The sequence below is a fragment of the Polypterus senegalus genome, chromosome 6 (genome assembly GCF_016835505.1).
Source record: "Polypterus senegalus isolate Bchr_013 chromosome 6, ASM1683550v1, whole genome shotgun sequence".
Classification (NCBI taxonomy): Eukaryota; Metazoa; Chordata; class Cladistia; order Polypteriformes; family Polypteridae; genus Polypterus; species Polypterus senegalus.
In genome coordinates, this window is record NC_053159.1 from 188718958 (window position 1) to 188731608 (window position 12651).

General features: G+C 39.3%; 1 protein-coding gene across 4 annotated transcripts in view; it reads left to right on the forward strand.

Annotated features, from left to right (window-relative positions):
- pde1a (phosphodiesterase 1A, calmodulin-dependent) overlaps positions 1-12651 on the forward strand; it is a 477351-nt gene that overhangs the window by 415276 nt on the left and 49424 nt on the right. For all 4 annotated transcript variants that reach the window (XM_039757737.1, XM_039757738.1, XM_039757739.1 and 1 more), the window contains 2 exons: positions 86-202; positions 9083-9223. In XM_039757737.1, the coding sequence (XP_039613671.1) occupies positions 86-202; positions 9083-9223 (258 nt within the window). The remainder of the gene's footprint in view (positions 1-85; positions 203-9082; positions 9224-12651) is intronic.

Sequence of the window (12651 nt, forward strand, 5' to 3'; positions counted from 1 at the left end):
TGTAATGTTTTGCATCTTACAATAAACTCTTCTCGTTTGAATGTTTCCTGAACCTTTGTCTGAAAGTTCTGTTTATTATTTGCAGGATCTGGACAAATGGTCCTTCGATGTTTTCTGCCTTAATGAAGCAAGTGGAGACCACGCACTGAAGTTCCTCGTTTATGAACTCTTCACCAGATATGATCTGATTACCCGTTTCAGGGTTAGAGAATTTCTTTTTCTTAAAATGTAGTCAATGATTCTTAACTGTCTTAATTGTCACAAGTTTTCACACCCTTTACTTCACTGAAGCCCCTTTGGCAGAGATTGCAGCAGTGGTCTTCTTTGGATATGAAGCGACAATCCTTCCACATGTGGATTTGGGTAATTTCTGCAGATCCTCTCAAGGCATGTCAGGTTGGATGGAGACTGTCAGTGGGCAGTTGTTTTTCAGGTCTCTCCAGAAATGTTCAGTTGGGTTTAAGGCCGCACTATGGCTGGGCATCTCAAGGACATTTACAGAGTTGACCTTAAGCCACTCCTATCTTTTATCCGTGTTGTATATACTTTGTGGGAAGGTGTATTATAGTAGTTTATCCCTCTACTTACCCATTACCTGTTTTCTCAAGGGTAAGTGTACTCTTCAAGATCGTTATCGAGTTGGTCTACTGTTGCACTTTAAGATGAACACACGCATACACAGACGTACGCATACACACAGACCCTAACCACAACAGTGCCCCATGAGTGACACACACACACAACTGATTAACCTTTAGCACTTTAAACCACACAAGTGCTTTAGGAATAACACAGCCTGTCACTCTCTCAGCACTTCAAGAGACTTATTATCGGCACGAACCACATTTGATGTTTTAGTGATATCTCAGACTCAAATATTACTTTTGGTCTACAAGAATACATTTAAACATTCAAAGGTTCAGCACTCTTGACATTTGGCCATTTATCAGCCAAGAATACCTTACTTTACATCCTGTTCCCCACTATTGAGTAGAGCTCACACCCTCAACCTTAATAAACGTCGCATCACAGAGCGTATGGCTAACCTCTGGCTGCGCCAGATGCTCAAAGAAATCTACCTTATTATTTTAATCACTCTGTAGACATTAAGACAAAGCATAGAAAGTTAAAAGCAGCATGATATTAATTACAGGAATAATAATAATACCACTGGAACAAAGAATAATAGAAAATAGGACTGATATTAAAGTCTGGATAAAATAGTCTTAAAAAAAAGCTTACGAAAAAGTTACAGATGACAAGGATGAATGTCCCAGGGTGGCGTTTGATTTAGCAATCAATGTTCATGAAAATGCTGTTAACTGATGAAAACTGGTCATACGTGTCTTTGATTTCTTTTTTGACGTCGCTCTTGCTCGTCGCTGTTTCTCTTCTGACGTTGCTTTCAAATGAGGCATATTTATTATAAAATTTCATGCCGTGGTTTCACAACACATGATTGTTGCATGCACCTGATTGGCTGACTGTCAATATGATAGATGAATTTTGCTCAAAACTCTTTAATCTATCTTTTCCTAGATAATAAAGTTTTTTGATGTTACCTAAAACATCGTTATGTCCTCCTTTCCCAGGCTGTATACCAAATGGTTGACCCAGATGTCCATCCATAAAGTAATCGATATCCTGAGATATCGGCTCAGTCTTCCTTTCCCAAGCTGTAAAACCATTTTAGCACTATGCTGTGAACAACTGTTATAAAAGTGAGGTGTAAGGGAAGAGGATATGCCTTTTTTATTATAATGCCTATACAAGTGTCCTACATCTGAAGTCATCTTGTTGGGATTGAGCAAAATATAATAATAAAAATATAGAGAATAATTTGTAGATTTTATACACCATAACAGAAGGTCGACCTTCGGCCCTATCTGAAGTCCAGAGCACTGTGGCTTTCATTAAAGATATCTCTCAACTTTGCTCTTTTCTGCTTTCCCTTGACCCCCAAGTTGTCTACCAGTCCCTGCCGCTGTATAACAACCCCATAGCATCACACTGTCACCACCATACTTGACCAATCTCCCTTAACATTGCTCAGCTCTGCCCGTTTTTGTCCTTTATTGATACTCAAACTCTGGTCCATTGTTTCATAATGTCTCGTATTGATTATCTGTAATTCTCTTTTCATTTGCCTCTCTGCAAAATCTATACAGAAGCTAGAATAAATTATGAACTCCGCAGCCAGAGTCCTCACCCAGACAAAGCATTCTGCTCACGTCTCCCCTGTTCTCTCCCAACTGCACTGGTCACCGGTTCCATCAAGGATTAAATTCAAAATTCTATTTCTCCCCGTTCAAAGCCCTACATAACCTTTGCCCCCCTCTACCTCACTCAGCTCCGAGCTCCTTACACTCCTTGTCGCTCTCTCAGGTCCTCAAGCAGTAATCTCCTTACTGTCCCCACGCACCAGACTGTCCACCCTAGGAGGGCAGGTCCTTCTGTGTTATGGCCCCTCTTCCTCAGTCTCTCCGAGTTTGCTCCTCTTATTCCACCTTTAAATCTCAACTCAAAACTTTCCTCTTCGATGAACTTTTGTCTTCTGTGTGATTTTTTTTCCCCCATCTATATGTAAAGCAACCTTGGGTTTGTGAATGGCACTCTATAAATGCAACTTATTATTATTATTAACTGAACAATTAACCAACGGAATTGGAGTTTTTCTCAGCTGCTTTGGGCAGCTTCTCTAAACGGTCCTGAGGTTCTTTCAACTAGTTGTGCGTTTCTCAAAACAGTTTGTACGCTGCAGTACAATTATTTGAATAACCAGCAAAATAAAGTAATTCATTCAAAACATTTAATTCATGTTTCAAAATGAAATTCTCTTGTCATCCATTTAGTCAACGCCATCAAAATCTGAAATCTCTGAAGCATGGTCTGGAGACATACTAGTCCAAAAGTTAAGTCACCTTGTCAACATGAAAATAGACAATGGAAGTAGCCCATTGTGGCTCTTCTTGTGTGTTTTTGGGCTATAAAAAATTAATAATAAAAAATAAACTTTTTTGGGTTAGATAAAAATAAACTGTTGTATTATAAACAAAATATAAAGTATTTTAAGATTCAAAATTCATCAACTGTGGATTTCACCATCTTTTTTCCCTAGCCGGCTGAATTTGTTTTTGCATCAAACCACGTGGACTTTTGTTCTAGAAACCATTGCAAGGTTCTGCCACATTGGTATTTTCTGCAAGACAGGAATACTGTAACATTTTTAAGGTGATTTATTTATTTTATTTTATTCTATTCAGGACAAGAGAAATTACAATTCTACACACAGAACCAAACACAAATATGGGAGTCTTGAAACAAAACGAAGTTTTATGTTTTAATCAAACCGTACACAATATTCAGGTAGTTACATTGGGTATAGAGAAGAATCTCCAACCTTCTAAATTTTCCCATTTTTTTTGCTTTACAGCCTTAAATGAAAACACACACAAACTAATATTTCTTCCCAGCTTTACATACTCATTGCCACCTCTAATATCCAAGTGAAAAATATCACAGCTAAGAAAAATGATAAAAAATCAAAAACATGACCTACTGAGATTAAAAAAGGACACCCCCCCCCATGTCAATATTTTGTTGACCCCCCTTTTGCTTTAATGACAGCCTTGAGTCTGTTGATTCTTCTCTATCAGCTTTGCACATCTAGATTGAGCCCCCTCAATATTTGCCTCCCACTCTTCTTTACAGTTTGACTGTTCAAGTTCAGTCACATTGGATGGTGAGCCCTGCTGTTCTTCTATCTTCAGATCTTTCCACAGATTTTCAGTGTGATTTAGGTCTGGACTCTGACTGGCCACACCAGGATGTTGACTTTTTTCCCCTTCAGCCACTGTGTGGTCAGTTTTGCTGTGTGCTTCGGGTCGTTGTCGTGTTGAAAGGTGAACATTCTGCCCATCTTCAACTTTCTGGCAGAGGGTTTCCTCCAGAATTTGACGATATTTTGCCCAAATCATTTTTCCATCTACCCTAACGGGAGCCCCAGGCCCCCCCACAACAGGATGCTGCCCCCTCCATGCTTTACTGTAGGTATGGTGTGTAGTGGATGGTGAGCTGCTTTGGTGTACCATTTAGTTTTGAGGACAAAGAGTTTGATTTTGGTCTCATCTGACCAGAAAACCTCTTTAACATTTGGCATCAGAATCTTTAAGGCTCGTTTGAGCTTTCCCAGAATGCACCTTGATGTGACCTTTCTTGAGAAGTGGCTTTTTCCTTGCGACCCTCCTGAACAACCCACAATTGTGGAGCGCATGTGAAATTGTTGTCACATACACACCATTAATGACCACTCTTTGTCATTAAATCCTGTAACTCCTTCAAAGTGGCCATTGGCCTCTTGGTGGCCTCTCTTACCAGTTTCCTCCTTGCTCTTCCATCCAGTTTGGAGGATCCAGGGAGGGTCCTAGTAGTATCAAACACTTCTTTATGATGGACTTTACTGAGCACCTTGGGACTGATAAAGCCTTTGAGATGTTTTTTGGTCTCCGTCTCTTGCCTTATGTCTGACCATAACTCTATCCCTGAGATCTTCTGAAAGTGGCCTGCTATCCACAGTCAGTTGTTTGCTGTCAGTTGCTCTACCAAGCAAGGGAGTGAATGAGCCAGGAACAGCTTCAGTAATCCCACTCATTACAACTGATCACAGGTGGAAGGAAGCCAGTAACTGCAATGGAAATAATGGGCACTGACACCTGATTGAGTTGGGGGGGGGGTGGTTCTTTATTAATCTCAGAATTTCTTTTTTTTGGATTTTTTTAAATTCTTCTGCACTGTAGCTGTGTGTATCTTTCACTTGGATGTTAGAGATTGCATTGAGTAAGTAAAGCTGGAAAAAATATTGGTTTGTGTGTTTTTATTTAAGGCTGTAAAGCAAAAAAAAATGGGAATATTTCAAAGGGGGGGGTTCTTTTCTATACCCACTGTATGTCAGAAAGAACAAGGCCAATCCTACATCATGGATTGTCCCATTGTTTCCACTGGTCTGGCCATGTAATGTCATCTACATCTGATATTCTCCCTTGCAATACATCGAGGGAAAAAAATCTTGCTGCATGCCTCAATCACCCTCTACAAGAATCTGTATGGGATGTCATCACATGGCAACATCCATTGCAGTGAATAAAGAAGCACGGCTGTGTGGCTGGTGATCCCATACTGTCCATCTCCATGCTGAAAATCTGCCACAGGGCTGTATCTCTACACTCTACTGGCTCTTCCACGGTTTTACCATTCTCACAGGAAAAGAAGACTAAGAGGAGACCTGACTGAAGCGTTTAAAATTATGAAGTGAATTAGTCCAGTGGATCGAGACAGTGACTTTAAAATGAGTTTATCGAGAACACAGTTGGAAACTTGTTAAGGGTGAATTTCGCACAACATTAGGAAGTTTTTCTTTTCACGGAGAGCCACAGACACTTGGAATAAGCGACCAAGTATTGTGGTAGACAGGCTGACTTAAGGGACTACAGAACTCGACTTCATGTTATTTTGGAAGAATTATGTGGATAGGACTGGCAGGTTTTGTTGGCATGAGTGGCCTGTTCTCATCCAGATTGTTCTAATGATCAACATCAGTGTTTCCCAAACTCGGTCCTGTGGCCCCCTTGTGACTGCAGGTTTTTGTTCCAATCTGATTCCTAATCAGTGACAACACCTGATAGCACTGATTTAATTTATCTCATTTAATTTATCTCATCTCATTTAATTAGTTATTATTTTTCTCCTATTTCACATTCAGAAAAGCACAGCACCATGATTTTTACATTCATAAGACATTTAGAAATATTTCTGCTTTTGCTATAGATTGAAATGCTTAACTCTCTTTTGTTGATTTTGTTGTATTTTGCCCTTTCTCTGTTCAGTTTTTCCCCTTCATTGTATCTTATTAATGACAATTAAAAATGAGCAGAGCAGACACGCTGGCAAACAACACTGAATCATGAAAGACTGCAACTACTTTAGCATCGGACCATTAGTAAATAATGGATTAATTAAACAATTAGAACACCTACAAAAGTAGAAAGAAAATCAAGATGAAAATACGAAAAAAAAATACATAACTCTCATATAGCTGCTTGGTACATTTTAATATATATATTGTGAAATAATGAGTCTCAACACTCTTAAAAAGGTTTGGGGCAGCCACCTGTATATTGTTCCTAGCTGCAAAAGGATTATATCTGACACAGCAATGTTGCTTGTTTGGGTTCCCACACTGAAACTGATTTAGTTGGTCAAGATGGAGGATTTGTATTCTGTTACCCGGAAGTGACGTCAGTCTAGGTGCCGGAACAGGAAGTGACGTCAGGTCAGGCAGGTTTTCCCGTATTTGATCTGCAGAAATAACAGACAAAGGTTTAGAGCACCCCGCCACCCCTGGCCTGGCGGGTAATCACCTCCACTTGGTCCCTTCAGCTCGCTCCTAGTCGCACGTGTGTGACAATATGCAGTATATATATATATATATATATATATATATATATATATATATATATATATATATATATATATATATATATATATATATATATAATATATATATTTTTTACCAAACTTAGTTTTCTAATGTCTATATTGTTCCCAAAACACAGAACTTGGGAAATAGCACATCACTTTATTAGCCCAGGAGTCCAATTAAAAAACAGAAACTGGTTGGAACAAAAACCTGCAGCCACGGGGGGGCCACAGGACCGAAATTGGGAAACACTGAGCTAAAAGAATCGATTCAGAGGACTGAATCCTTAAAAACAAGGCTATTAAAATGAAGAGAAAAAGAGTTAATTAGTAGTGAGAACTGGTCACTGATTGGGAAAAGGGTTAGAATGAAAACCTGCAGCCCTCCAGGATCATAGTTGGACACCCTGTTATTTTTTTAACTATTTCCTTTATACTTCACAATTAAAGGAACCTTTCTGACAAGTGAATTAACATTTTCTATGTGAAAACCTACACCATGCAGATATGTCGAAATGTTTTCAGAACAGAACCGAACAAATAGAAGGCTTTTCATTCAGTATGGCAACATGATGAATACAAATGATTTCTGGGCTGATTTAAAGTTAGTTTACCTCATCCAGCATTCCTATGTTGTTTTCAATGTGCTATATAAATAAATTGACATTGACTATACGAACCATCATTTGTAAATGAATAAAAAGAATGAGAAATTACATTCTGTTGTGAGAAACTGACTTAAGGGTGTACAGGGTTACATATGTGGTTATGAGAAGTACCATTTTCAAGTAAGGAATTGTCCAAAGCAGCAGAAAGAAAGAAAGAAAGAGGCTAGGAACTAGTCTGACAATGTGTCACTTACAGAAAATTAAATCCCATTTATCTAAAATGTTACTGGTGATTCTGTCAGAGCAAATGGCCCACCACAGTGTCCTTTTTCATTATTTCCAGTTTCTCCCCATTTCCAAATAAGATCAAATGCTTTCAAAAATGGTGCTGATGTTAATGTGTACCCAAGTTAAATTGAAATCAAAGAAATGTTGCTCTTAATAGTAATATGAAAATTGGAGAAAATGAGCCATGACGAGAATCTAATTGAATGGTCACAATTCAGTGGGCACAAAAATGTGAAATAATTATAAGGCTGAAATGCGCGTCTGATGCGCCAAAGAATCTTGGCAGTTACTGGGTGAGAGAACGATTTTCAATTTTGAGTCGTGTCAAAACTTAACAATAAGGAGGTGTGTAAAAAACAGTTGAGTGTGAAATGGTGGCTTCACTCCTGAGCTCTACATTGACAGATGTGAGTGCTTGCCTTTCCAACTAGTTCCTAATGTTCACAAAATAAACACATATAGGATGGGAATGGGTGTCCTGGCCAGATCAGAGGGTTTTTTATTACCTGGATGGGAGGCCAGTGCTATGAAGCAAATGAATTGACTGGTGAGACAAGGCAGTAAATTTGTACTAAGCCGGTATGATTTAATGGCCTGACTAAGAAAAGCAGAGAATCTGGAGTTGTTTCATTTCCCCATACATTCAGTGGCAGTGGTCCTCACATGGTAATCCAGTAGGGTCACCTTCAGGGGTGCTCCGGAAATGAAGTCCAGGCGTGCAGCCCTGTCTGAGTCCCTGGGTATTGATAGAGGGTGCTATTAGGGAGGACCTCCCTACTTTTTCTATGTCATGGAAGTGCCTGAAGGATGCAGCGTGACACCAGAAGCATTCCCGGGTCCGACTTAAATAGGGAAGTCCGAAGTCACATGGGGAAGTCAGAGTCGGGAGTCAGCAGGCAACACTCAGCGGAGATGGAGGAGGAGAATGAATTGTGTGATTTGTAATGCAATTAAAGCTAATTTCTGAGGAGAGGATTGTGAGAAAGTGCCTTGTGAGAATAAATATTTTTTATTTTATTCTAAAAAAGTGTGGTATATTGCTGTGTCTTGGGTTTCAGACTCATTGGCATCTCCACATGACCACAAAGTACACTAAGTTAAAGTGCAAACAAAAATAAAAACACCCAAAAAATGAATGAGGTAAATTAGCAATAAAATGAGAGTTAAAAAGACAAAATCAGAAGCTGGTCTTATAATGCTGCCTGTAGTCCTTTAACTGAGGAGAAGAATGTCACTGTGACATCTCAAGCTAAACTAAACAGATGTTATACTTCTGTAGCACGTGTTGTCACATTCACATTTTTATTTACTCTTTTTCAGGCTTTTCTGAATCTTTAAAAATGAGTTATACATCTTTTGCGGGGTCTCTGACCCACAGAATCTATTTCTGATTCATGTTTTTTATTTATGGTTGATATTTAAAAGGCCCATAAATGGAGGTCCTTATAATTTGTAACACTATTTTTGACTCCATTTTGAAATTTTCCAAACCTCTGACCCTGAGTGAGTCACTTAACTTGGCAAAGATCAGAATGTAAAAACTGGGAAACATTCAGAACAAACAAGAGTCGGCTCGGTGAAGATGGGAAGGTCTGAATGGAGTGCAGGGCTTATGGCTGCTACTTCACACGTCCTGGTGTCCCCTCTTGCTATCTGTGCTCACAGGTTTAGATGTAAATCAGTCCTAATATTCTTTACAATTTTTATTGCAGATCCCAGTTTCTTGCCTCGTTGCCTTTGTTGAGGCTTTGGAAGTCGGCTACAGCAAATACAGGAACCCATACCACAACCTGATACACGCAGCAGACGTCACCCAGACGGTGCATTACCTGATGCTTCACACCGGCATGATGGTAAGAGAAGAAGGTTTCTCTTGTATTTACAGGGGTGCTTTCCTACTTTAGAACATTAGAAAGTGAGCACAATCTTGAGAAGACCAGGTCTTCAGCCAAACTAAGACTGCCAGTCCCATCCACCTAATTTCTCCAAAATAAAATTGGCCCATGAAGTTCTTCTCTCTACCACACTACCTAGCCATTTATTCCATTGCCCGATTTGATGCGTCCCTGTAACATAATCCATTGTAATGCACTTCACACTCCAGTTGGGGGTATACCTGTCACCACACTCTTTCTTGGCCAATGAGATTTACTGTTTTAAATACCTCGGTGGTCCTATCAGTCTGAAACTGAGCTGATAATGTGCCAGTGAGAACAAAAAATGGGATATGTGCTATCCATAATCCATTGTAATGCACTTCACACTCCAGTTGGGGGTATACCTGTCACCACACTCTTTCTTGGCCAATGAGATTTACTGTTTTAAATACCTCGGTGGTCCTATCAGTCTGAAACTGAGCTGATAATGTGCCAGTGAGAACAAAAAATGGGATATATGCTATCAAAAAAAAAAAAACAGGGAATTTTGAAGTCTGAAAGGGTGTTTCTAGAAGAGATCATTTAAATAGAGAATCGGGAATTTTAAATTTTGGGAATAGCAAATCAAGAAGTCTGACTCTCAAAATATATTATGGACTACGTAGTACTGAAAACCAGGGTCAATATGTAACTTTTAATAATATGAAGAAAGCAAGTTATAGTAATGGGGGCTTTAATGGCTCAAATATACCTGGCAAAGCCAAACGTGACCAACAATGCCTTCTCCAGCATGATGGAGCACTGGGCCATAAGGCAAAAGTGAGAACTGAGTGATTCTGGGAACAAAATGTCAAAATTTGGGGTCCATGGCCAGGAACTCCCCAGACCTTAATGCCATTGAGAACTTGTGATCTATCCTCAAGAGGCAGAAGGACAAACAAAAAAACACTAATTCTGACAAACTTCAAACACTGATTCTGCAAGAATGGGCTACTATCAGTCAGGATTTGGGCCAGAAGTTGATTGCCAGAGAGCCTGCCAGGGCAAATTGTAGAGGTCTTGAAAAAGAAAGAAGGGCCAACACTGCAAATATTGACTCTGCACATAAACTTCATGTCATTGTCAATAAAAGCCTTTGAAACTTCTGAACTGCTTGTCATTTTACTTCAGTCTACCAGAGAAACATCTGACAGAAAGATTTGAAAACACTGAAGCAGCAAACTTTGTGAAAACCAACACTTGTGTCATTCTCAAAACTTTTGGCCATGACTGTAAGCCTCTGACTCTTGGTCCCTGACACGCTTTGCAGAAAAGTGGGGTGTATTCTGACATTCACAGGAGATCCATACCCGATTGCTCAAAGCATTCTGGACTTCACTGGGGGACTCGTGCAAATTATTGCTTTGATGAGAAGTGCTGGAGAGTTGCACATAAAGAGTGATGCAGTACGAAGTATGCAAACTACTAACAGATATGTAAGATGGTGCCAGTGTTTTGTGATCGACCGATCATCACAATTAATCTCCTGAAATGATAGTACCTGATTGAACGACAAGTACATACCCAGGAGTAGGAGCTTAAAATAAGTACCAGGAAATATAAATGGTCCAAGTTTCTAGATATTCCTTGGTTCCTGAAAAAAAGCTCCACTGGTGGGAAAGCGCCTTATGACTCCCAGGTCCTTTTCATGAGGTGAAATTTCAAGCTTCATAACTCCCATCTGTGAATTTAAAATGAGTCTAGAAATTCTTCCAGACTGTCTGTGCTGGTTTTCCTTTGGCTCTTTCAGCTTTCCTCCACATCTTCAAACATATTAATGTTAGGTTAAGTTGGCACTCACAAATATCCCTAAAGATGGGTGTGTTAGATTAATTGGTGACTCCAGTTTGAGCCTATGTGTGTACTCAGGTGTGTGCTGTGGGTTTACAGAAAGATCTTCCCTCACATTTCACCCCCAACAATTCACCTCCACACTTAGCCCCCACCACATTTCACCTTCCACAATTTGCCCCTGTAGCTAATGAGTATCTTCATTATTTTGGTTCAATAAATGTAAATGTTAAAATTGCCAAAAAATTGACCAAATACATGAAATTGAATGAAACTTAAAATTATACAGTGGAACCTTGGTTCACGAATGTCTCGGAAACACGTACAAATCGGGTTACAACCAAAATGTTCGCCATGCTTTTGCATCTGTTCTCTTTTGCTAGTTTCCCTTTCGGTTTGTGCTCACCGATGATTTCCGCACGTGTTGCATTGTTCTCGGTCAGACGTGCGTGACCTCTTTGTGCTCTATTTTGTTTCCCTTCCGGTTCTTATGCGCTGATTACTGTATTTAAGCACATGTTCAGCCTCTCCCTGTGCATTGTTCTCAGTCAGACGTGCATGCTTTCACTGTGAACTCTTTTGTGCTCTACAGTGTTTCGTGTGCTTTTGCAGTTAATCATGGCTTCTAAGCAAGTGTAGAAAAGTGAAGAAAACTAAAATCGAAGTAAAGAAACAAATTATTAAAAAGTATGAGTGTGACGTTTGTGTTACTGATCTTGCCGCCGAGTACAAGAAGTCAAAATCTACGATTTCGACTATTCTAAAGCAGAAAGAGGCCAGTTACAAAAGGAGTTACAGTGTTAACCAGGCAGTGGCCTCAAGTGCTGGAAGAGGTGGAAAAACTGTAACTTCCTCTCCACCCAGTGCGTCCTCCCTTCCTTCATGCCAGAACTCGACTCATGCAAGGTTAGTTTTCTTGGTGGTTTATGGTTAGTTTTTGTATTACGGATTTTTCAAATGTTCATTTTTCGGTTCGTAGCGTGAATTGTTGCAATGTTACTTTTCTTGGCTGTTTATTAAGTTACGGATTTTTCAAATGTTCATTTTTTTCCTTGTTCCTAAAACTCATTAAAAAAAAAAAGGTGTTTACAGCGAGCGGTTCCTAGCACTATAGCGTGAATTCTTGCAATGTTAGTTTTCTTTGTTGTTCAAGGTTTTCTTAGTGTTATTCAATGTTTTTACATTTAGTTTACTATTACGCTGTGCATTCTATGGTATAATTAACTAGATTTGTGCTTAAAAATCTTCAAAAAATATATATTTACATACAGTTCGTACAGTCTGGAACAGATTAATTGTATTTACATACAATCCTATAGGGGAAATTAGTTTGGGTCACGACCAAATCGGGTTACGACCAGAGTTTTTGGAACGAATTATGGTTGCGAACCGAAGTTCCACTGTACCTGGAATTTTAAGGTTAACAAAAAGTATATGAAATCTATTTCAGTAGCGTTCATTAAACACGTAAATGTGGTTGTCATCATCTACCCATTTTCTTTTGCCTCTTATTGACTGAACTTTTTTTGCCATTATAAATTTTAATAATATTATACGGCGCAGTGCAATGGTGG